The sequence below is a fragment of the Juglans microcarpa x Juglans regia genome, chromosome 3D, assembly GCF_004785595.1.
Source record: "Juglans microcarpa x Juglans regia isolate MS1-56 chromosome 3D, Jm3101_v1.0, whole genome shotgun sequence".
NCBI lineage: Eukaryota > Viridiplantae > Streptophyta > Magnoliopsida > Fagales > Juglandaceae > Juglans > Juglans microcarpa x Juglans regia.
Genome location: NC_054598.1, coordinates 11,885,217 through 11,912,024, shown reverse-complemented (window position 1 = coordinate 11,912,024; position 26,808 = coordinate 11,885,217). Strand labels below are relative to the sequence as shown.

Genomic DNA, 26,808 nt, shown 5'->3' with positions numbered 1-26,808 from the left:
GGCTGGAGAAGGCCACTGGGGTGAGAATTCTCCACTTTCATTCGTTGACACACCTCACACGCTCCTTGATGGATTTTTTACATCCTTCTTTAGTCCCTTCAAGTAGAAGTTCCTTCTAGTTCTATGGATTGTCTTATCATATCCTGAGTGACCCCCCCCCCCAAGGGCTGCTGTGGGTTAATTCAAGTAGCTTCTGACTAAACTCCTTACTGTGTGGGATGTAAAGTTTGTGCTTGTATAACAACAACTCATCTTTCATATTATAAGCTTGACCAAGTTTCTGTTCTTGAAACTGTTGCAACAATTCCTGCATGTGGTCTTGAGTATAGAGAGCTCGTAGTTCTTCCACCCATCCAATAGAGGGAAAGGTCAGTAGCATCAGTGAGACCTCCACCTCTGCCTCCTTTCTTGAGAGGGCATCAGCTGCCCTGTTCTTAGAATCTTTTTTTATATTCGACCAGAAAATCATAACCCAACAGTTTAGTGATCCATCTTTGCTGCATAGGGGTACCTATTTTTTGATCCAACAGATATTTTAGACTGTTGATCAGTCTTGACCACAAAGGCACTACCCAACAAGTATGGCCTCCATTTTTGCACTGCTGAAACCAGTGCAAACAACTCATTTTCATAAGTTGAGAGTAATAAGACTCTACCCTTTAGAGCCTGACTGTGAAAAGCAATTGGTCTCCCCATCTTTATTACAACAACCCCAATAGCAGTACCAGAAGCGTCACACTCTATGGTGAATGACTGAGTGAAGTCTGGGAGAGCTAATACAGGGGGCTGGTAACAAGCCTCCTTGAGTTTGTGGAGAACTATCTTGACTTCTTCACTTCACTAAAACTGGTTCTTCTTTAGCATTCTAGTTAGGGGTCCTACAATACCCCCATAGCCTTTGATAAATCTGTAGTAGTATTAGTTAAGCCAAGGAACCCGTGTAATGTCTTGATAGTTTTAGGTAAAGGCCAGCCTTTCATTTCCTTCAACTTCTCAGGATCTACCCTAACCCCTTGTCCCGAGATTAAGTGCCCCAAGTATGAGATCTTTGTACATCCGAAGTGACATTTGGACTGTTTAGCAGAGAGCTGGTTATTTCATAGGATTTCCAAGGTCAATTGTTAAGTGTTGCACATGTTCACCCTCTGTTTTACTGTACATCAAAATGTTATAAAAAAATACTAATATAAATTTGCGCAAATATAAATGGAATATCATTCATGAGGCTTTGAAATGTAGAGGGGGCGTTGGTCAAGCCGAAGGGCATTACAAAAAATTCGTTATTTCCTCCATGTGCCTAAAAGTTGTCTTAGGCACATCTGAGGGCTTGACTCTGAGCTGGAGGTATCCAGATCGAAGATCTAGCTTGAAAAAAATTCTCGCACCATGCAATTCATCCATAAGCTCCTCTACAACACATAATCTCCAAGATCCATCTGGCTTTCTCACCAATAGGACTGGTGAGGAGTATGGACTTTGACTGGGTTGGACAACCCGTGATTTCAACAATTCTTCCACTATCCTTTCAATTTAATCCTTTTGGTAGTAAGGATATCTATAGGGTCGAATAGACACTGGTTTTGCCCCTAGTATTAAATTAATTGCATGATCATGGGATCTACGTGGAGGAAGGCCCTTAGGTTTCTAGAAAATATCTTCAAACTGAGAAAGCAATGTTTGAATTTCTTTAGGAACTTCATTTTGGCGAATCTGTTTACCTTTAGTTTCAGCTTCCATCACTTGCAGTAGTATACCCCTAGTTTCCAACTTATTCAAGTTGTTCAAAGACCCCTCCTCAATGAGTTGGGAAGGGGCCCTTGTAACTTCACAGCCTTATTTCCAAGGCTGAACTGCATACATAGATTTTTAAGATTTCATTAAATAGTGCCCAATTCCCTCAATCATTGAATGCCTAGGACCATGTCACAACCTGCTAGCACAAGTACATGGACATCCACTTTAATTAACACACCTTGTATGTTTAGTCCCACACCCTTACATCCCCCTTCACTGGGCAATAGTTCCCCATTAGCTACCCGTACCTTCACTATTTCTCTACAATCCACATGCACCTTTCCTCTTTTTACTACTACAGGGTCTAACAAATTGTGAGTGGATCTAGTGTCAACCAGAATTGTTACCCACTGATTTCCTAGTCTCCCTTTTAGTCTCATTATTTTTGGGTTTTGTTAACCAGTTAAAGCATGCATAGATATTTCTAGATTTTCAGTTTGAGTAGGTAACTCTAACACCTCTTGACCAACTCCCTCCTCTTCTTCATCAACCATAATGTCCCTGCCATCCCTCCCAACCAACACTTCTTCCAAAAGGTATAGCTTAGGATTTTTGGCATTTGTGTCCAGGGCTCCATTTGTTATCACAATAATAACAAAGTCTTTTCTCCCTCCTTTCTTTCATATGTTGCTAGTTTATTTTCTAGATGGGGAATAGTTTTTTTAAGCTAGTTTTATTTGGATTTATATGGCTGGTGTTTTGTGTTCTCAGGATTCTTGGGTCAGGTGAGTATGAAATGCTAGATCTAGGGTTTTTTCTAGCTATGGAAATGTTTTCTTCTTGTAGTTTGGCCAGACTATAAGCATTGGTTAAGCTGATAGGGTTAAACATCCTCACGGGTACCCTCACTTCATCTTTCAACCCACTTAGGAAACAACTAAGTTTATAATTATCTGATAAGCCCCTTAACCTGTTTGCTAGTGCTTCAAACTTACCTTTGCACTCCTCTATAGGCCCTGTTTGTCTGAGTCTGGTTAGTGATTCTATAGGATCATCATATGCATTGGGACCAAATCTAATCAACAGGTCCTTAGTAAATGAGTCTCAGTCATGTAACTGGCCTAACTCCTCCAGATTTTGAAACCACACCAAGGCTCTTCCCTCCATGTAGAAAGATGCCAATCGAATTCGATGTTGGGGTTGAGTATTATGAAATGCAAAGAATTGGTTCATCTTGTAAATCCAGCTTGTAGGATCCTCTCCATGGAAGGTGGGAAAGTCGAGGTGCACCATACGAGCTTGGATCTCTGATGTTGACTGTTTATCCCTAGATCCTCTTACTGATGATTCCCCTTGGAAGCAGTTGTGGTGATTCTTCTGCAACTCCACTGTCAACAAAGCCAGCTGTTGCACAATGGAGTCATTCTACCTTTTCAATGCCATCATGTCAGCTTCTAGAGTTTGATACTGAGAGTCTGTAGATTTCTTAAGGGCAATGAGCCCATCTTGTAATTGATTAAGTCTTGTTCCTTCTGCCATTGTTTTATTTTTGTTTTTCTTTGGCATATAGAAATCGGTGCCTCTCTAATACTAGAATTGTAACTCGCCTTATGGATTACTGTATTTTTGCAATTGTTCTACTCACTTCAACTGGAGTGGTCCTCCAAAAAGAGACAAGGGAAAAAGATAGGGAGGAAAATACTATAGAATTCTCATTGACTTTTTTTTCATTACACATTGCACTTCTTATATTTGGTTTGATAGTAACTGTTTTCCCTCCTAAGTACTTTGCTACAGTGAGTACAATTTGTAAAGACTACTATGGACTGGACTTAAACAAAATGACTACTTGAAATTGGGCTAAATATACTGAGGTCCAACCCAACACTAAGGCCCTGTTTGGTTGTTAAACTTATTTGAGTTCAACTCAGTTCAGTCTAATTTTAAGTTAGGCCTCGTTTGAATTCAAAACTCACCTCAACTCATCTCATCTCATCATTACAACTTTCTCAAATTCCCACACAAAATATAATAAAAAATTTAACTTTTTCAAATCCTAAAACAATTTTTCCAAATTCTCACACAAAATATAATAAACAATTCACCTTTTATTCTACTATTCACAAATCATATCAACTCATCTCTGAATTCAAACCATTATCTAGCATCTAAACACCCATCTCTCAAATTACTAAACTCATCTCAACTCAAAACCTCTTTACACTTGAGACCCACAATATTTTTCAATTCAATATTTCTTCACACGTGAGATTCACAATTTTTTTCAACTTCCTATAAATACATCTAAAGTCATTTTAACATCTAAATACATTTAAACTCATTTTAAGTGGATTATATAAAACTCACTCTATCATCTCAACTCATTATTATTCATAAATAACTTAATTCAGCTCAACATTTAAATACAACCTAAATGACTTACGAGATTGAATTTTTCTGCAGTTTGTTTTAAAACCGATACTCACTGGCCCATGACAAGCCAGGCCCACGGCCACTTTCACTTCTAGTTTCTAGGTTACACTTCACTTCTTTCCCTTCGCGAACTCATACCGCCGATATCCTCTTCTTCTCCTAACCCTAAGGCCCTTGAGCTTGTTTTACAGAAAACGAAACCCACTGGGCTTCGAAAAGCATCTGCAACCGAAATGTCGGACCCTCAGAACTGGGCTTGCCACGCCTGCGGCAACGTGGGCCTAGACGACGGCTCTGACGGCTTCTTCTACTGCGTTCGCTGCGGTGCCCGAGCCGACGACATCGTCGACACCGGCGTCGCCGATGAGGACTTCATCGACAAGGGCGGCGATGCTGGTGGCGCAATCTACTTAGCCAGCTACAGTCGGCGCCGCAATCGTTCCGCCATCAAGGCTGAGCCGATCTCCCAGTCCCAGTCCCTCTACGATACCACAAACTCCCTTTCATTCTGGAACACCCTAAACCAAGCTGGCGAAGCCACCCCTAACCCACAGCACCCAGTTAAGAAAGAGGACTACGACGACGGGGTGGGGCCCTCGGGACCCGAGGATTTTGGGAATTCTTCAGGGAAGGGTGTTGGTCCGAGCTTTGAGGATTATTACAACGAGATAAGGATCAGGTACGTGATGGGTGTGCAGCTAATGATTCAGTTCCAGTGCGAGGCGTTGGTAAGGGAATTCAAGGTGAGCCCCTTGATTTGTGGGCTTGCTGGGACCCTCTGGATGAGGTTCGTGGCTAGCACTGGGGTCTTTGACGACGACTGGGCCGACCACGCCATTCAGGACTCCGAAACGCAGCCACCAGGTATAACAGCATCGTTATAGGTATATATAAACATGCTCTTATACAAGTTGAAAGTGAATGGGGGCGTTGTGTACATATTATGTGGGAATTGATTCTCGACATATGCCTTGCAATGAAATTTGTTGAAGGGAGAATTAAAAATGTGCTTTAGCCTTTATACGTTGCGATCATGCCGATATTTTTCGATGTTGTATGAGAAAATCCCGGACGTGCTTTTAGGTATTTGTAGTTCTTGCATATGATTCTTTGCTATTGCCATAAGTTTTTTTTAAAGTGTTCATATCTTGGATGAAACTAGGTATGCTTGCAAGTTGCAAGATTTTATTATGTTGATTAGTTGCAAAAGATTTCTAACGAGGTGGATGCTGTTCTACCATGGCTTTTTTCTTGTATGTGAATACATTTCTTCCCTGGTTTCAGAAGAACCAGAAGATTACAAGCCGCGTGCCAAATACAGCACAGAACCTCATAATATGTACGGTCAGCGAGCAGTAATGATCTGGTATAGATCCTTGAGGAAGAAGATACCATTATATTGTTCTTTAGCTGTTTCGCTTCTGGCTTGTCATACTGCCAGGGAAGCAATCCTGCCGACGGACATGGTGAAGTGGTCACTTGAAGGGAGGCTTCCTTTTTTTGCTGCCTTTGTTCAAATTGAAAAAAGCATTGGACGGCCATCAAGCGCCTGCCCAGTAAATTCAAATATTATGTTTAGACCTTCTCAAGCTCTTCCATTTCAGAAGTTGGAATCGATGGCAGCATCAATTGCTCAGTCCATAGGCTTGAATTTACCTCCAGTCAACTTTTATGCAATAGCTTCCCGCTATCTCCAGAAGTTATGTCTTCCAATAGAAAAGATCCTCCCTCATGCATGCCGCATACATGACTGGTCAATGTCTCCAGATTTATGGTTATCAACAAATGAGTTGAGGCTTCCCACTCGTGTTTGTGTGATGTCAATACTGATTGTTGCAATACGAATTCTATATAACATACATGGTTTTGGAGAATGGGAAAAGAGTTTGTCTAGTAATGATGGTTCCTCCCCACATCCAACCCGATAGAAAAATTGGACACAACAGGTGATTCCGATATGGGGGATGATGCTAGTAAGGTATCTGGTTCTCCTTTTCAAAATGTGGATGATTCAACTCCAACTTTTAATAGAAACTTGCCTAAAGTTCAGATGTCTGAGTTGGATGCTGCAGAGCTTCTGCGCAAGCTTGAAGCAAGATATAATGAGATCTCTGACACCTATGGTAATTCTTTTTATTCAGTTTTTATTTTTATTATATGAACAACGGTCTTTTGTTAATTCCGATGGTTGTTTTCTAGTGTTGTTGAATTCCCTTGTTCTAAAAGCTCCTATTTTTTTCCTTTTTTTTTTTTTTTTTTTTTTTTTTTTTTTATCTATAGCTACAAAGTTATCAAGTTTTTATCTTCTATTGACAGAGTATTCCAAGGACTTACCAACATATCTCCAGTACTGTAAAGATGTGGTTTTTGCTGGATTAGAACCTTCATTTGAGAATCACGAGGAAGAGAAGCTAATTGAAGAATTTTGGGATTTTTATCAGAATGAGAAGGTAATTTACTGCTTGACATGGGTATATTTTTTTTCCTCCCCCAAAGGTGTACCCGTAATTGATAAATCTTTGAATTACCTCTTGGCTCCTTATTAGCTGAATGATACTGTATTGGCCTCTTTTAGTTTCTTGGCCTCTTTCTTTACTTATATAAAAAAAGAGTTTCTTGTCCTTGGGAAGATGAATTGGTAATAGACTTCACCGGTTACATTTTCCCTGTTATTTAGCAATCCAAAACTTTCCATGTAAATAACAATGGTTGTCAGTACAATTTATACTCTAAAATAATTTGTAGACCTCAGAAATTATGGAAGAGAGTTTGAAAATGTTGGACAGAATCACGTCAAAGCTCATACGGATTCTTTCTTTTTTAAAAGGTATTATCACATCAAAGTAAATGACTATATGATCTAATCTTTTAAGAATACAAGAACAGAAAACAAGCCTGCTAGCAAAGTAGATGTTTGGCTTTTTTTTCTTTTTTTCTTAATTTGATAAATCTCTGATGTACAGGTCGACATTGCTTTCTCGTACAAAATAGAAAATTAATTTTACTCATGGAGGTCGAAATTTAGATTTAAAAGCTAGGAACTTGTTTGTATGTGTTCTAACTTTTAGTATCGTATACAACTACTTATAAAAAAAAAAAAAATCATACACAACCAAAATGTTAAATCACCAATTATCCCAAAAGTTTAAGGTTATCAGAAAAGGTGAATTTGATATTTCAATTATATTCTTCAACACTTCTCTAGTGCTAGAGACACAAAATGTGGACCTATTTATGATTCAAACTTAGAACCACTGCTCCAACATTAGTCTAAATTACCATTTGCCCCCAAAACTTAAGCTCGGTGGTAAGAGTGGATTTTATAATTGAAATGATTTTCTCTAACACCATCCTCCTTGTTTGCTACTTCATAGATTCATCTCAAAAGATTGATGGTGATGCACTCATGGATGACTGTTACATTCTCCTGCCAAAAAAGAACTATGTTGCTTATAAAAAACATGGTTCTTTTTTTGGCAGGACTATGCTATCACAGAAGCCTATATTATTATCTATTTTTTGCCATCAATATTTCATTGAAGATCTCAAGAAGACATACTGGGACTTACTCCTTTTCAGTTTGCCGGTGTAAAGGATAGATTCATCCTATACTTGCGATTCAAACATGGTAGTCCTATCTCTGTTTAGCTATTTGAAGGTTGAGGAGAGTTTTGATGTCTTGTAATTGATAATCTGTTAAGCAGTTTTTTCTGTCATTTTGTGCATATTCTCTGCGGTTGTTTCTCTGGGTTGTGGATACTAATAAGTATATTTGTTAAGCACTTCTGATAGATGCCTCATATAGTTGTGACTGTACTCTTGTCCCATCATGTTACCCTCGCATGAGGTCTAAAGATGATATAGTAAGAGCTCCACTGGATGTCTCCCTTCAAGATTTGTTGTCCCGTTAAACCTTCATCTTATATATGTTCTGTGGGGGTTGTTTTTCTGGGTTTTAGATGGGAATAAACTTATCCTTTGGAAGGATCTGGTAAATAACACCGATTACTAATTCTAACTTGTAACGAATTGCATGTTTCCCAGGATTCTGAACCGTCAGAAGATTTCAAAGAGGGACAAAATATTGCTTTTAACCAAAAGAGTTCAAGGGATGAAGAATGGGTTAGCTATTTGTCTAAAGATAACAAGAACATGAGAGATGAAGCATATGTTGGCGCCACATCCTCGGATGACGGAACTTACCACGTGGATGGCTCTCAGCCGGTCTTGGATGGTCATGATAATTCTCCTCAGAGTGAAGAGGGTGATCAAAACTCGGAACACAGCGATCAAGCTTTAGCTGAAACACTGAAAAGTGAAGCCATCAAACGTCTGAAATTAGACATGGAGGAGAATAGGTTCTGTTACATTCCACCAAGGGTCAATGTGAAAAGATTTGATTACCTTCACTATGTGAGGAAGAAGGACGAGGGAGCCTTTACTTACGTCGCTCATGCGGATTATTACATACTGCTTCGTGCTTGTGCAAGGGTTGCGCAAGTTGACATTCGGATTATGCACATTGGGGTTTTGAGTCTTGAGAGGAGACTGGCTTGGTTGGAAAATAGAATCGACCATTGCTTGCACTTGACGCCACCTAATGTTTCTTGCGAGTTCTGTAGTGATGTTGCATCAGAACATGCTGATGATGATCCCATTGGCTTTTCAAACTTGAATATTTAAGATTTTTACAACTTCGTTAATTAGACTATTGTAGTGATTAGTTTTCTTACCAAATAGAATTTCTCATCTCACTTTCAGTGTATTGTTGTTAATTTGACATTGTTAATCAACCATAAGATCATTTTTTATTTTCTAAAATAACAAATTTAAGAGTTTATGGATAATACCATTTCAGCATGGTAGGAAAGAACTGAGAATATAACATTTTCCTAACAAATAACGATAATGCATAGTTCATGCTAAGATCAAACTCCTATAAAATCCTAGAGCTCGTAAGAGGACTGCGGAACCTCAAACCTCGTGGGTATTTTCTCAAGTTAGATTAGATAATAATCAATGATTTATAGATGAAAGAAGGATCTGACCTACATTTCAGGGCCGAACTGAATTGTATTTGGGCCTCTATTACATTACAAAAAAAAAAAAAAAAAGTACTTATCTTTAGCGTATTGGGCTTGGCTCATTACTGCTTGCTTGATTATAATGAACTTAAAAAGAACGTGTCACAACTGATTTTAGAGAATATTACAATGATGAGAGCTTAATGAAAAAGGAAGAGGACTTTCTTTTAAGTTAGAGTTAAAAATTTATTCCCTCAAATTTATTATGTAATGTCATGTTGGAGGATTAAAATATATCTTTTTGCAAAATGAGTGGTTGTAAGCTCAATAAGTCAGATACGAAGGTACGTATAAATGATTCATCACTTATTTTTCTCTTCATTTATCAATAAATCATATAATAAATTATCTAAATTATAATGTACCACACACGCGGTACGTACATGGATCTCCAACTAATTTAAAAAAAAAAAAAAAAAAATCTTTCGCAATAACTCTTCAATTTCTTCCAACTCCTTTGGAACTATATATAATATATATATATATATATATATTATCTATTATAATAAGTGGCTATCTAACTGTGAATATTAACTTTTGTTATTTTTTCATTAACTTTTCTTATTTTTCCGTTAAGTCTTGTTTTATCAAAAGGCCATTAAAACCCTTGATTATTTGATATGTAACTCCCTTATAAAATTTAATGAACAATAATGTTTTATCAAAAAGTCCTTAAGATCCTTGACCATTTGATGTGTAGCTCTCTTATAGAATTTAATGAATGATCATATTTTATCAAAAAGCCCTTAATAGCCCCACGGTTAGATACTTTTATGAAGTTTATATTTTTTTTTAATTTTGATGTTTTGTTTTTCTTTAACCTTATATTTTCTTTTCACAGACAAATAAACTACAAATTTTTTCACTTTTTTTTATTTAAATCATTTTGTGAAAATATATATATATATATATATATATATTTATATATTCAACGCCAAGTTACAACAAAAATTTCAACTCATTAATTTCACCAACCCATAAATATCTTAATTTTTAAATAAACACGTACAGTCTATCTCGACTGTTTGAGAGAATAAACGATGCAATCAAAAAAGAGAGAATAAACAACATCAATTTACGGAAACCAATAAATCTCTGTCATATGTACATTGATTCCGAACTATATATAATTTGACAAGTGATCAAGTTCTTAATTCGTGAACTTGATCTTCTATATATTAATCTTGACGATTTCCATATTTCTTTATCAGAATTAGAGAAACATTGCTGTCAGCTCCAATTCGCAAGTTGTCTTCCTTCATTGCATCATAAACCATTTCGCTTCACACTTTAAGAAATACTCGTAGTTATTCACCATAAATTATAAAAAAATGTTACAATCATAAATAAATTTTATAAAAATAAGCTCACAAATTGATATAACTTCATATGATATATTATATTTATTCTACAATCTAATATATCACATCAACTAAGTCAGTTTATAAATTTACTTCTGTAAAATTATTTTGTGGCAAAAATATTTAAGGTTAATCATATCTTTAAATAGGTTCTAATTTCTTAATAGGAGTTGTATTTTGATGTTTATTCTCCCAAGTTATTTCCCTTAAATAGTCATATACATGCCTATAATCTAACACGCAGTACCCCCAAACTAAAACAAACTTAGAGCTCCAATACCTTACCACAGAATCATTTGTTTTTTTGGCATTCTTAACAGGCAAGACATGTATAAAACTTGGGAAATCTACCCAAATGGTCACGGCCTGTTGGACCGAATATTTTCATTTATACCTATTAAAACAACGTTTATAGTTTGTTTCTGTGGTCGTGAAGGAGGTTAGAACTTAATGATCCATTTGGATAGTGAAAATATTTTATCTTATTTTATTTTATTTTATTTTATTATTATATTTTTTTTAATTTTTAAGTAAAATATAATAAACAGTTCAATTTTTTCAAATTTTAAAATAATAATAATATTAAAAAATAATATTTTAATAATATTTTATTTTATTTTTAATTTTCATCTCAATTTATCTCATCTCACTAACATTGGATTATGTATATGCATTTAGTATAATATAACCTTAAATTAGACTATATTGAATTATGCATATCTAAAAATTTACATAATTATAAATAACATTTTCATAAATTTAAATATGAACTGTTCACTCTCAAGACGGAAATAAATCCTCTATTGAAACATTTCTTTCTCATTTCTCTCTCTCAACACCAACAAGAAGAAATCAGAAAGAAAAAAAAAATAGTTTTTAAAAAAAATAAATAATAGGAGTTTTTTTTTATATATAAAATTAATTTTTAAAAAATATAATTTTACATATGAGTCAATACTATTGCTCTCAACTCACTTGTCTAAACTAACGGCACCTTAGAAAGAGTGCAAGGAAAGCAAAACCACCATAACAACCACATAAAAATAATTGCATAAACAAATAAACCTAACAATTTCGAAATAAAATAACTACACTGGATATGAAAAATAATTAAGTAACACGATCAATTTAAGTTTATATAAATATTTGATTTTATTTCTGGTCTACGAACTTCCAAAAGGCTGCCACAAATTAAAAGCGAGAGCTGTAAAATATATATATACATTCAAGGCATCAGTGGTATTGATCATTAGACGGTGGATGAGATATAAACAAATCAATTATCCCGGCTTATCTTATCAAAGCTTTGTCATTAGCAGAAAAAGAGAAACAAAACTTGCCGCTTTCTACAAACCAAATAAGGAAAGGTGGCAGATCGTCAGGGTACCAGATGCCTGTCTCCTTCCGTCACCTTTCATTAATCAAGATCAGCTCAAATCCTTGCCTTTAAAGCTCAGATAAACCCAAAGATAACATACAAAATTTAAGGCCTAATTTGTTTTCAAAAATCATCAAATTTCATCATTATAATTTTTTTAAATTTTAATATTAAAAAATTAAATAATTCAATTTATTTAAATTTTAAAATAAAAATAATATTAAAAAATATATTCTAACTATACTTTATTCTACTTTTTAATTTTAATCTCAATTCATTTCATTTAAACCTCTAAAATCTCAGTCCCATCACATTAGCAACAGACACGAGTCCCATTAAGTACTTGGTGCAAGAACTAAAGAACGCTAACTGCCAAACAAAGCTTTAGGCCGATCGAATGCCCCTATATATCATCTTTTATAAGGAGTGCTTATTATTATATAAATTTGTTACATTTACCAGGATACTGTAACTACTAGAAAATTTTCTAGCAAGGGACAAGGTATTGGAGGTTTAATTTGGCCCAGTACTCCAGGGTACATCAAACCGGCAAACCCCATCAGTGCCATTATCTCTCCAACCAGACCAAGGTGCACGTTTCTGCAAAAGTAGGGAATGCCTCTATAAATGAGCGAGGACAGGGTTTGCAGGTGGCAAATCATAACAAATTGCACCCGGAAATTGATAAGGCTTCAGTTTTGGACAAATAAGCATGGGATCTGACCTATTGGGAGACTTTTGCTTTTATCAAACAGATAATAGAAAGTAAATCATCAGTGAGCCACCAAATTCCACAACGATGTGATCATAACCCAGAATTGGCGATCAACTTGACGAAAGCAGACGGATCAAACTAAGCAAGAAAGAAGGCGACAATTAAATCAATATTTGGGATAGCAATTAATTAATCGAAGTACACGTCAATTAACAGACAAACTCATAACTAATAAGAATTACTTAGCATTCGTTGTTAACCTCTCTTCTATTCCTCTCCATCACAAAAGGTGAGTAATCAGTAACAATTGATCAGCAAGGCAGAAGTTAAAAAAAAAAAAAAAAAGGAAAAAGAACAAAAAAAAAAAAACATACTTTGTCTTCTCCATATCTTCAGATCAAGATGAAGAAGAAGAGCCAGTGGTAGAAACATGAAGATTAAGACTGCCATCTCCATTGTCATCAATCTCCTTTTTGCAGCTATAGGCATTGGTCTCGAAGTTAACTCTATCACCATTCCCATTTTCATCATTGACACTGCTATTATGACCACAACCCAGATCTTTCTTCCTCAAGGGGTTCTTATTGTTGTGCATCCAAACCTTGAGGACCCTCCTATCGATCCCAACCTCATTGCAGAACTCCTCCACCAACATCTCATTGCTCTTCGGCATCTTCCAACCTAGTCTCTCACAAAACAGAAACATCTTCTCCTTCTGTTCCTGAGTGAATTTAGTTCGAAATCTCTTTCTCCCAAGTGGGTTAATATCTGCTCTCATCACCGTAGGGTGGGATTTTGGGTGGTACTCATCGGACGGTTGAGGAGAGGCGGTGCTGAGAGACATCAGCATTTGCGGCATAGACGAGTAGTAGTACTGGGATGGTGGCAAACGTGAGACTGGTGGCGGGGAACATACCGGGCTTGGGCTTGGACTTGGGGAGGAGATGTTGTGGATGCTAAGGATTTTGGGGGTGGGATCTTCAGTGCTGCGGCGGTGGAAGTTGCGGTGGCAGCCACAAGCTGCGCACTTGAGCGAGGTTGGGTCGGAGTACGTAGCCGCGGTGGAGGGCAAGAACTCCCCGCAGCCGTCGAGGGCGAGGCCACCCATGCTGGCAGCGTGGTTCTTGAGGCATTCTTTGTAGGACACCACCATGACCGGTGCTGCTGCTGCTGCTGGAGGTGGTGGTTGTGCTTGTGGCGAGATTATGGGTTGGCGGTTGTGGGGCTTGAGGGAGCCATTGGCGAAGGATAAGGACTTGAAAGGCTGGGTCTGTGGTGGGGTTTCAGTATCTGTATCTGGGGTTTGGGTGAGAGACGTGTTGGTGGTGGTGGGGTTCAAGTCCATGGCTCAGACAGGCACAAAAAGTTGGGACTTTGAGTGTGGGAGGTTAGGGTTTCCTTAAGTTCGAGAGGATTTCTTTAGGAAAAAAAAAAAAAAAAAATTGGATGTGAAGGGAGAGGGGGGAGGGAGGAACAAGAACTCTTATGGCTTGAGAGACAAATGATGACGATGATAATAGCAGAACTTCACATGATGGTGCTGATGATGATTATTATGAGAAGTGAGGTCATGAGGACAAATATCTAAGCTTAAATATGACAATTCGGTTGTGGGGATAAAGGGTGATACGGCTCTGGGGATGGATGTAATAATAAAAATAATAAAACTCCCCCAAATTCCCAAAATCACCACCACTGAAAATGACTGGGCCTGCAAAACATATTAATGGTGGTTCAAACTTGTTTTCAGCTCTGTAATGGTGGTTCTAATCTGAGATTAAAAGAGTGAGCTTCGGACATGAACAGATTCGTCTGAATTATCTTGGCAAAGAATATATGCTTTGAAGTCACCGATTTGAATTCAGGGCAGTGTCTTGTACATGGGTCCTAGACAGACACGTGGCTCATGCAACTTGTTGCACAGTACAAACAACCCCTGCATTCTGCAATACGATTTCTCACTACAGTGTTAACATATTGGTTTGTCTTCTATACCTAAAATCCTCTCCACCCTCTTATGTCCACTCATGTCTGCCCTTATTATTGTACGATGCTCATGATCTTCATATATTTTGAGTGATTTGTCATTGCACGACTTGGTGTACCTAAGGGTCTGTATTAACAACATTCATGATTCAATTTTGACAATTGTACGAAGTTTAGTTTAAGAAAATAACGTTATGAAAAACAGTAGTCGAGTGTTTTGGATTTCCTTCTTCTCTTTCTGGCATTGGTCAAATCTTTTTGAAACTTTCCTCATTTTTGTTCCGAACCACCCCCCTCCTCCTCCACCTCACGTAATTTCAGCATGTGACATGGACGTGGCATCATTTGGAACAGATCTTAAAACAACAGCATGAGATGATGATGGCAAATTGACACAGACCTTCAAGTTAACCTGAATCTGCAAAAGCTTAGCACGCTGCTTAAATAATAAAGTAAATACTGTCACTACTACTGATCGGGAAAAGGAAAGTGAAATTGTTCATTAGAGGATAACTCTAAAAAAATAAAGTATGCTTGATTTGAGGCCTACTTTAGTTATGATATTTATTTTCTCCACTCTTCCACGTTTTAGAAAAGAAAAAATAAAAAAATAAAAAGCTCTAATCTGCCGACATACCATGTTTATAATATTTTTTCGTTTACTATATAATCTTATTCAATTTCCGGTGGTTTCATGTTTTAATTACCAACTGGGTAGAAATAAATATATTCATAGACCATCCACGTGAGATCAGCAAGACAGATGTGATGCTTTTGTCCTATGTGGTTCTAATAAAGGCTAATCCACAATGATGTTCTAGTAGAATCCGAGAGGACAGAAAAATAAAAATAAAATTCTCGTACATATATATATATATATATATATAAAATACATGTGTGTGTAGATTTATATATATATATATATAATATCCAGAAAAGAAGAAAATGGAATTTTGAAAAGCCTTTGCTGCGCCTTAAAAAGGATATGATGGGAAATGCGTATCATGTTAATGAAAAGTATTTGTGTGAATGAGTTTACGCTACAACTACAGGGCCTATGGACATGACCTCTGCAATTGGGGGTCAAAGAACTGCTTAATGGCTTAGAACAATGCTCTGACAACAATGTCATCATCAGGGAGCACGCGCATGGTCTAAAATCAGACACAAAGATAACAAAGGATTTAGCTATCTAGATTTGGATCAACCCAAAATGGACGATCAGGAACATCACACTCCACCAACTTGATTATCCTTTGCATGAAGATGGCATTTTTTTTTTTTTTCTCCTTTTCTAGAAATCTCGTTTTCATATGTCAGGAACATTTATATATATATATATATATCAAGCAAATTGATATAATTCTAACCATTGAAATAATTAAATATTTTAGATATAAAAAAATTATATTAAAGGAAACATACAAATTAATATGACTTGATATGGTATGTTAAATTTTAAAATTAATTTTATTATAAAATAAATCTAATAAATTTTATAAAATCACATCAATTTATAGATTTATTTTATATAATCTATTTGCATATATAATCTCTTGGTTGTTAGGTAAATATTATACAGTTTGATATCTTTGAGGTTTTTGAAATCTTTTATTATCTCTTTTGGAGGACTTTGATTTTTCTATATTTTATTTGTATAGAAAAGATAATAAAGTAGCGGATGAGCTTGCTAGAAGTGGTGCTATGGGTGAGGAGTATTTTGTTTCTGAGGTTGCTCAGTTACCACTTCTGTAAGGGGATTGTATAGGTTGGATACAATAGGTGCAAGCTTATGTTCAAAGTTATGTTGATGTTTTGGCTTGTTGAGTAGGTGGGCAGTATGGTTGGAAATTGTTTGGCTGGTTTATTAAGTTGGGTTTTTGTAGCCACGGGTTCCTCCATATTGTTAATAAATAGTCGGAGGTGCCGTCTTATTTTTGGTAAAAAAAAAAAGAAAAAAAGAAAAATGTAGCAGCTCATAAAAAAGTGTCATTTCCATGGGGGGAAATGGTCAGTTTGGGCCGACAAAATTGAAACCAATTAACCTATAAAATTGAAGTAAAGAAACTAACTCGTTAAAAATTTATATCATTTGTATGTATGGTTAATTAAATTCATATGAGATGGTCCCTTGATAATAATGGAAAATATTTATTGGATGTGTCCTTTCCCCCCAACGGTTTAAAGTTGGAAGGTTTTCAGTTTTACTTGGATAATTAATAGCATTGACTGAAATGACTACTCAAAACAATACTGTACGTGTCAATCTATATATGCATAAGGTGAATGAGAAAGCAAAAGAATAGATCAGATGCATAATTGGTACTGTGCCCCCCCCAAAAAAAAAACAAAGAGAGAGAGAGAGAGACAGAGAGATGTTTTTTTCTGTAAGTTTATGCATGATCATGGATTGCATCACCTTGGCAAAGAAAAGGGAGATAAAAAAGGCAGAAAAAAAAAGGGCTAGTTCTTTAATATCCTTTTAAGTAGATCATCCTAATTCCAGTCATGGTCAAAGAACAACGAACGTGGTTTTTCTGCAATAATTGAGGCTTTGTTATGTTAGGGGAAGACATGTCCTACAGCTAAGGGTGGTTAGGGGGGCTCAAAGTAGCCCAAATGCAATGGTCTTTAATTTTCAGCAGCAATATGCTAGTATTAGTGTGGCAGTCCTCAGAGAGAGAGAGAGAGAGAGAGAGAGAGAGAGAGAGAGGGTGGGGGGCGGTTTGTCACTGTGTTCTAATTATAACAAAACCAGATTTGGGTCCCAAAACCAGAGAAATGCCCTACATTTTAACTGGCATGCATGTTTGATTGGCTGATGAATGAAACTGGTGGTGGCAGTGGATGATCTACAAAGTGCAAAGAAGTTGTGGGTGTTGATCAGCATCCACCACCCAATTAAGAGCATCTATATTCCTGCATGCCATATTATTATAGGATGATAAGATAGGCTCAAAGGATGCCAAAAAAGAACATTAAAAAAAACAAAAAATTCTTTAGAGCCAGCCAAAAGAAGATCAAACGATAAGAAACCGATCATCTAGCTAGCTCCTGATCATGATCAGTACTTCTCTTATTTGCTCCTAATGATGTGCCACAAAATCAATTAAAGAATCCAATTCCTGTTTTCTTTATTCAAAACTCTTTTCTGGGCTAGCTAGCTAGCTGCTGATCTCAATTTTAATGGGTTTGCAGGAGAACATGATATGATGATCTGTTAGGTTCTTCAAGAAGAATCTTATTATATTTTGCTACTTAAATGCGTTTAAGATCAGAGTAAATTCATTCAAGCATGCTATTCTACAGATCATAAAATTTATTGTTGTTAGCTAACTCCATCTACCGGGTGAAACCATTTATAGAGGGCGTTGGAGAACACTTCTTCATATATTAATCGACCTTATTTATTTTTGGTCTAAGGCCAACTGAAAGGATTAAATCTGTCTACTCTATGAAAGGTTAAACCGTACGTATGCTGATGGTTGTGCCCCTGAATAACAAGTACAATTGCAGGTAAGAAAGTTTCATGAGCTCCATGCATGGCGCAGCAGCACTTAACTGCATGGATGATCGAATTCTAGTACTATATATGAAAACGCTTTAAGTACTACCGATCATCCATATCGAAGTTCTATATATATTATGTACAACATTAAGAGAAAAATCGCTAGCTAGCTAGCATGCATGGATGGCGCGGGTCTTTAACAAAACAAATTAGGTTGGTAGTAATTATATGGTTTATGAAGATAATTAAACTACTGATCAGCTTCTTACACAGTTACCTCGCTGCTACTCATTCATAAAAACGGCTTCCCCCGCGTACTATATCATGTCTTGCTCACGGTAATTAACCTCATGAGCTAATGTATGTAGTATACTAGTCCAGGAAAATTCCTCAGTACTATGGCAGCAGATCAATGTCGCCACCGTGTGTTACATGTAGGTCTCCAGCTTGCAACAACGAACCCTATTATCAGCCATGAGGTAAAGGCTGATTTCTTCTACACTCACGTCGAAAAAGATCCCTCGAATTCTTGTTCGAACAAAGAAAAAAAAGGTTCTTGCCCGAAGTTGAAAGTCGCAAGTGGAATAAAGAAAGATATGTCAAGTGAGCCATAACATATATTGCTGTCCATATAAATATTTCGGACAGTATTAAATGAGTAATAAATAGTGTAAAACCACTTGAAGTGTCTATTTCTTTTCCATTGGTCCGTTTGTTTTCGAAGATAAAATGCGATGAATTAAAATTAAAATTAAAAAATTAAATAAAATATTATTTAAATATATTTTTTAATATTATTTTTATTTTTAAATTTTAAAAAATTAAATTATTTATTTTATTTTATATTAAAAATTAAAAAAATTATAATTATTAGATAAGATGAGATGTTTTATAAAAATAAACGAGACAAATTCAGACATTTGAGGATACAGTACTCATCATCTTAATCCCATTATCCCTTTGATTGGGATTGTTTAGCTGGCTGGCAATACGCATGCCTTGGGACCTCACTGGCCTAGCTCCTTCGCCGACTGGATAACTGATCAGTCTTTCTATTTATTAGTCGGCATGGAAGACATATATAATCTCTGCATCAAAATTATATTTTTTTATAAATTAAATTATATCATGTCAATAGTACGAAAGAGTTTCTTTCAATTTGATTTGCAAATATAATTTTTCATGATTAACGTATATTATTTCAAGAGTAATATTAGTAGATAGATTTATAAGTTGTGCAAGCGTCGTATATTTTTTTTAAAAAGAGTGAGACTCATCATTAAAAAAATATTTTTTTTGGTAAATCTGATATTTATTAATTTTTTTTTAAATACAAGACGTTTGCGTACTCAATAATCACAAATATCATTTCTCTTAATTAAATGAAATGATAAATATTCTGTCTAACTAGCACAACTTAAGTTACCTGGATAGAAATATAATTATTCAGACGGCGTGTTATATAAATAAAAACCTAATAATTGGGACACGAAATTAGGAAAATTAGGAAGAGATATTGGTACTAAAATCAGCAAATAGAGCAAAAAACATGCAAAACCCAATTATTGCATGAAATCAAATACCCAATAAGACTAGAAAGCAGTCTTCTATATACAAGTTTGACCAAAATTTAAATTTAAGTCCTTATATACCAAATTAAGCAAGAAACTAAGAATTTTCTAAAATGATTAGAAAACATCATCATATTATATATAATTGCAGACCCCTTAGGAAAAAGTATACTTTAGAGCTTGAAATAACACGTGACCATCAGGTATGGTGCGGTGACCGCAACGTATATATGCATGATAGGTCCCAAATACAGATAATAAAATATAAGAATAATTCTATTCTCTTCGGATGAGAATATAACCACAATTTGAATGCAAATGATTTTTTCTCCCTTTTCATTAACAACTTCGGCTGCTTAAATAAGCAAGGCCACTTACAAAAAAACTGAAATGAAAGGAAAGATTAGTAGCTAACAACTTAACGGAAGCACACGTAAAACAGAGCATGCCAATACACGTAAAAACAGAATATGACTAACAGAAATTATAAAAATAACGAAAAACTCTGCACTTCCGAAGACCCATTCACACAATCCCACTGAACCACTCGCACGTAAACCTCTCGCCTGCCAAGACCCAGTTCATTCCTGCTTTTCACGTGTTTAATGGTTCCGTCTGCATGCATGCAATGGTTCTTTACGTCCCAACTTATCCCAAGTATTTGGGATTTGGTTTATTGCCCCTCTCCGAACGACGTGGCCTAACAATACCTCTCCCGTCAAGTGTATCCTTGTCCTCAAGGTCCAAATTCGAAAACATCTCCCGTAACTTCTTTGTTGGTTCCCAGGTTGCCTCCTCGACTGGAAGGTGTTTCCATTGCACTAAGTTTTCTTCGAGCAGTTGAGTTCCTTGCTTGATCCAACGGTAGTCTAAAATAGTTTGTGGCTCCACTAAGACTACCCCTTCATCGGTGAATGGTGCTAACTCGGCCTGTAGCGTTTCAGCGTTTCAGCGTTCCCCCCGTTGTCTTGGTATCGTTTGAGTAGTGACACGTGAAACACCGGATGAATACACGCCCCTTCTGGTAACTGTAATTTGTATGCAACAGGCCCGATCTTCTCTAAAATCTGGTAGGGTCCATAAAAACTGCTAGCTAGTTTCTGATGGACCCATTTGAAGACCGTTTGCTGGCGGTATGGGTGCAGCTTCAAAAGTACCCACTCGCTGACATCGAATGAAATGTCTCTTTGCTTCTTATCTGACATTTGCTTCATTCTGTTCACTAATCTCTCTAAGTTGGCTTTCAGTTGCCGTAGCAGTTCATCCCGGTTTATGAGTTGCTGGTCAACTTCATGTACCGGTGATAGTCCATCTTTATACGTCGGAATGGAAGTGGCAATCTTCCATAGAGCGCCTGAAAAGGGGTCATCCCTGTTGAAATATGGTATGTCGTATTATACCAGTATTCCGCCCAAGGTAAATAGCCGCTCCATTTTTGTGGCCACTGATGAACAAAACACCGAAGATATTGTTCGATGCAGCGATTGGTGACTTCCGTCTGGCCATCCGTCTGTGGATGGTATGCAGAACTAAGCTGCAGTTTGGTGCCCGATAGCTTGAAAAATTCTTTCCAGAAGTTACTAATGAAAATTGGGTCCCGATCACTAACAATTGATTTGGGCATACCGTGAAGCTTGATGATGCCTTCCACAAATTTTTCTGCTACAGTTTTTGCAGTAAAAGGATGACTTAAAGTAAGGAAATGAGCGGACTTACTAAGTCTGTCGACAACCACCATGATGGTGTCCTTTCCTTGTGACATTGGCAAGCCCTCGATAAAGTCTACGGTGATATCGTCCCATACTTGACACAGGATTGGCAGTGGTTGAAGAAGGCCAGCTGGAGCTAACGTCTCGGCTTTTATTTTTTGGCATACCTTGCATCCCTTGATGTAGTCTTGCACTGATTTATGCATCCCAGGCCAATAAAACTATTGTCTTAATTTCCTGAACGTACGTAGGACGCCCGAAAGACCCCCTACTTTGGTGTCGTGCATTTCATGTAATAGTTTTGCCCTTAAGGCGGCATCATTCAGCATAATGACCCTTCCTCTGTAAAGTAACAGACCTTGGCGCCATATATATGATCCTCCTGGTTGCTCAATGGCTACACGGCCCTTTGACTGAATATATTAGTCTTCTTCTGCAGCCTTTTTTATTTCTTCCCTGCGGAAAGAAAATACCATGAGGAATGGGACTGCCCTGTTTTCGCGAGAGAGCATTAGCTGCGGAATTCTCACGGCCCGATCTGTATTTAATTTCGTAATCGTAGCCCAAGAGTTTAGCAACCCATTTTTGTTGCTCCGGCATTGCTATTCACTGCTCTAGAAAATATTTGAGGCTGCATTGATCGGTCTGAATATAGAATTTTTGGCCTAGAAGATAAGGCCGCCAGGTACGTATGGCTTCGACGATAGCCAACATCTCTTTAGCGTACGTCGACCAGGATTTTTTTGCCACTCCGAGGGCTTGACTCATGTATGCCACTGGTTTGCCTTGTTGCGACAGGACCACTCCAATTCCCTCTCTAGATGTGTCCGTTTCAATAGTGGAAGCATCATCGAAGTTTGGCATGGCTAATATCGGTGTGGTTGTCATAGCCTATTTGAGAGCAAGGAAGGCTTTTTCAGCTTCTTCATGCCATCCGAATTGGCCTTTTTTGAGAAGATTGATGAGAGGCTGTGCTATAATGCCGTAATCCTTGACGAACTTTCGGTAATAACCTGTCAAACCTAAAACCCACGTAGTTCCGAAATGTTAGTAAGTTGAGGCCACGCTACCACAGCAGCAATTTTGTTTTCATCCACTTTCACGCCCTGACTTGTGATGATGTGTCCCAAGTATTCCAATTCTTGCTGCCCAAATGCGCATTTGCTGGCTTTAACAAAAAATCTGTGTTGCCTCAGTATTTCAAAGGTCTGCCTTACATGCACTAAATGTTGATCCCAGTCCGGACTATAGATCAAAATATCATCAAAGAAAACTAATATGAATTTTCGAAGATAATGTCGAAAGATGGAGTTCATAATAGCTTGAAATGTGGAAGGTGCATTACATAAGCCGAAAGGCATAACCAAGTATTCGTAATGTCCATTATGCGTTCGGAAAGCAGTTTTATGAATATCACCTGGTTTAACTCGTACCTGATGGTATCCCGCCCTCAGATCAAGCTTGGTAAAATAAGAGGCACCGTAGAGTTCATCCAACATATCATCCATTGTGGGAATCAGAAATCGGTCTTTAATGGTTGCGGCGTTGAGCGTACGATAATTTGTGCAAAATCGCCAATTCCCGTCTTTCTTTTTTACCAGTAATATGGGCGACGAGAATGGGCTAGTGCTGGGTCGCACAAGCCCGGATTGCAGCATATCTTGGACCTGTTTCTCAATCTCGTTCTTTTGATAATACGCATATCTGTAAGGCCGAACATTAATTGGTTCGGTTCCATCCTTGAGGGCAATGCCGTGGTCAACTTCCTGTGTTGGTGGTAAGCTTGAAGGCTCAATGAGCAAATCTGAAAATTCCTGTAATAACTCCCGTATGCGTGAATGAATATTCCTTGGTAGTTCCGTCTGGGCAACTTTTAGGCAAACAGCAAACAGAGCATGGCTGGGTCGAACTCCTTTAGTTAGCTCTGCGATTGAGGCCGCTTGGATATTTTGCCCGTCGATGCCTACCAATCTCTTAGTCTGATTTTCCCACGTGAATTCCATGGTTAACTTCCTCTAATCACATACCACGGAACCGAGAATTTCAAGCCATTGAATTCCCAAAACCACGTCTAACCCTGTGAGAGGTAAGGAATAAAGGGTTAATGAAAAAATGGTGCCCTGTAAATTGATCTGTATCTCCTCAAACCTCCCTTGGCATCTGAGATTTTCTCCATTAGCAACTCGGGCCATGAAGGTTTCCATAGGCACTACCGGTAGAAGCAACAAATTGGCCATACGCTCACTAATAAAATTGTGAGTCGATCCGCTATCGATTAATACAATGACGTCGTGGGCACAAATCTTGGCAGCAATTCGCATGGTTTTGGGATATGTCCATCCCGTTAGTGCATGCAGCGTAATTTCTGGTTCAGGAGGCCTTTCATGATTCTCTTCAACTGGTTGTTCTTCGATGACATCATCGCATAACAGGTTGCCGTTATCCTCATAACTCTCCAACATGAGTATCCTTGGGCCCTGACATTTGTGTCCTGCAGTAAAAAGGTCATTACAATTAAAGCATAAATTTTGGGCTCTTCTCCGCTGCATTTCCTCCCAAGTAAGTCGCCTCATGGGAACGGCAGGGGTTGGTGGTGCTGCTCGGTTAGTAGGGGGAAGAGCTAGGGGAGCTCGCGTTGGTGGTGCAGGTCTTATAAACCTCCTTTGTCTAGTCAATTGATCATCCTTCATTTTTGCTAAACTGATGGCTTCTTTTAATGTCTAAGGCTTAAACATCCGTATACCATCCGAGATGTCCATCTTTAAGCCACCCATAAAAGTTCCTACAAGAGCTCTTTGCGTCCATCCGTGAACTCGATTGCCCAAGCGCTCGAATTCCCGCTGGTAATTACGCAAAGAACCAACTTGTCTTATCCTCGAAAGGGCTTCATCAAAATCTTCACACTTCGATGGCCCAAAGCGAGCCCAGAGTTCGTCTTCAAAATTTGCCCATGAGAGAGCACGTCCTTCCTCTCGCAATGTCCTGCGGATCCATTGCCACCACTGGTTGGCCTCTCCTTCCAAGTGGTACGAAGCCAAAGAAACTCTTTGGGCTTCGAGAGTGTTCTGGAACTCAAAAAATTGGTTCACATGATTGAACCACTCCTTCGGATCATCTCCTGAAAATCGAGGAAATTCAAGTTTTGCTGTTTTGGAAGATACCACCATCTGTCCCCTGTCGTTGCCTTCTCGATGGTGGTTGGGAATTTCCTGGTTGGCAAGTAAGACATCAGAAAGGCGATTGAGAGTTTCTTCCACCTGACGAAGCCTATCGGCCATGTCGAGTTCCATCCTGTGTAACCCATCTTGCACTCCACCTAGCTCGGCCTCCAACTGCTCGATACGCTCTTTATTAGTTCTCATTAATAACCTGGCTCTGAGGCCAGTGATAGGTCCCAAATACAAATAATAAAATGTAAGAATAATTATATTCTCTTCGGGTGAGAATAGAACCACAATTTGAATGCAAATGATTTTTTCTCCCTTTTCATTAACAACTTCAGCTGCTTAAATAAGCAAGGCCACTTACAAGAAAACTGAAATGAAAGGAAAGACTAGTAGCTAACAACTTAACGGAAGCACACGTAAAACAGAGCATGCCAATACACGTAAAAACAGAACATGACTAACGGAAATTATAAAAATAACGAAAAACTCTACAGTTCTGAAGACCCATTCGTACGATCCCACTGAACCACTCGCATGTAAACCTCTCACTTGCCAAGACCCAGTCCATTCCTGCTTTTCACGTATTTAATGGTTCCGCCTGCATGCATGCAATGGTTCTTCACGTCCCAACTTATCCCAAGTATTTGGGATTTGGTTTATGGCCCCTCTCCGAATGAAGTGGCCTAACAATGCAGAAAATTAGAGTTTGGAATTGTGATTTTATAACGTAACTTGATACTATATATTAACTCAAATTCATAATTATTGTCACATATATGTTTGATATTGTCCTAATTAAACTAGATCGTTCTACCGACACTTGCCATCTTGACATTGGTGTTATTTTCTAAAGCACTTCAAAGTACCATTAACTCATAATCTAAAGCTTCACCTATAACAAGCATATACATAGTGTGATGAAAGACTCCTCCGTAGCCCCAGCCCCACTACTACAGTACTACCTATTAAAAAAAAAAAAAAAAGAGAGAGGCTAAGAACCATATGTTGTGTAAAGATAGGATTTACAACTTCCAATGACCAGATGACACGTCATCATTCTAAAAAGATTACAATAGAACTGGCCTCAGTGATTCCCCCCCCCCCTCCCCCCCCCCCCCCCCCCCCCCCCCCCCCCCCCAGCTAGTCTCTCTGATCTCCCCCAAGAATGCCGACCAGCAGCAGTATTTATCTTCCACAAATGTACAACTTACATTGATCAGTGTAAGGACTCGATTTTAGAATCACTCTCAAACCGTGTGAATGAGAGAGAAGAATCTGGGTTTGTAGCCAATGATTCGAAGAACAAAATGAAGAAACTTAAGGCAGCGAGGTCATGCCCGGAAATGGATAATGTGGCCATGTGTGAAATGGGCCGGGTTTTGGTTTTGTGCGAACTGGCCGTGGGTTTCTAAGGTTTGTGGAATGGACCCATCCGCAGAATTATTTGCTTAAGGTTGCGATGGATGGTTTCTTAGGTGTGTTTTAAGTTGTTAAACCCAACTCAACTTATTTTAACTAATCTCAAATTAATTCTTGATGAAATTCACTATTTTTTTAATTTTTCATAAGAAAGTTAAATCAATCTCAAACTACTTCATACATTTCAACCTAAAAAATTAAACCTATCTCAACCTAAAAAAATTAAACTCATATCAATGGAATCTACAAAATATTGTTATCCACAATTCAACTCAACATCTAAACGCAGCCTTAGGAATGCGGCTTCGCCGGCTTGAGGAGAGAGAGATGGGATTGTATGGGGAAATCACCTTAGACCGATTTTATTGTAATATTTTTAGAATTGTAACATGTCATTCGGCCATTGGAGGGTGTAAACTCTCTCTTTAGAGCATTTTCATCTGCTTCTCTAAACCCTCCAAATCTCTAAATTTTAGGGAATAAATTTTACTTTTTGACAAAAGTACCTCTCCATTTGGTTCCCTATTTTAAGGACAAATTTTAGGATGTGAACAGTAGCTCCCTATATTTGGGGAGTTATTGTTCATCCCTAAATCACTTTTTATATAATTTATTTTATTCTTATTCCAATTATCTACACTTTCTCTCATACTCATATTTATTATAGTTTAAATTTAAAAAAAATGTCACTAATCCATTTTTTTTAAAAAAGAAAAAAAATTGACCATTTGTGAAAATATGAT

At 37.5% G+C, this 26,808-nt stretch overlaps 3 protein-coding genes across 3 annotated transcripts; 1 reads left to right on the top strand and 2 right to left on the bottom strand.

Moving 5' to 3' along the window:
* The first annotated feature begins 4,293 nt into the window (after window positions 1–4,293).
* Window positions 4,294–8,873, top strand: LOC121255876 (TATA box-binding protein-associated factor RNA polymerase I subunit B-like). Its single transcript, XM_041156418.1, is given in 5 exon segments — window positions 4,294–5,031; window positions 5,452–6,075; window positions 6,078–6,290; window positions 6,484–6,617; window positions 8,212–8,873. Coding segments are annotated over 5 exon segments (2,241 nt in total). The 5' UTR covers window positions 4,294–4,400; the 3' UTR covers window positions 8,851–8,873.
* A 3,991-nt stretch (window positions 8,874–12,864) lies between these two features.
* On the bottom strand, window positions 12,865–14,401 carry LOC121256606 (zinc-finger homeodomain protein 11-like). The gene has a single exon (XM_041157446.1). It carries the CDS (start codon window positions 14,048–14,050, stop codon window positions 13,103–13,105), a length of 948 nt encoding a protein of 315 aa, XP_041013380.1. The 5' UTR covers window positions 14,051–14,401; the 3' UTR covers window positions 12,865–13,102.
* A 9,093-nt stretch (window positions 14,402–23,494) lies between these two features.
* LOC121255036 lies at window positions 23,495–24,841 on the bottom strand. The gene is made up of 2 exons (XM_041155331.1): window positions 24,223–24,841; window positions 23,495–23,970 (listed from the first exon to the last, which is right to left on the bottom strand). Exons 1-2 carry the CDS (start codon window positions 24,839–24,841, stop codon window positions 23,495–23,497), a joined length of 1,095 nt encoding a protein of 364 aa, XP_041011265.1.
* Between the last annotated feature and the right edge of the window lie 1,967 nt (window positions 24,842–26,808).

Coding starts and splice junctions, on each gene's coding strand:
- LOC121256606 (XM_041157446.1), bottom strand. CDS start 14,050: ATGGACTTGAACCCCACCACCACCAACACGTCTCTCACCCAAACCCCA.
- LOC121255036 (XM_041155331.1), bottom strand. CDS start 24,841: ATGAGAACTAATAAAGAGCGTATCGAGCAGTTGGAGGCCGAGCTAGGT. Junction 23,971..24,222: donor AAAGATGGACATCTCGGATG/GTATACGGATGT, acceptor TTTTTACTGCAG/GACACAAATGTCAGGGCCCA.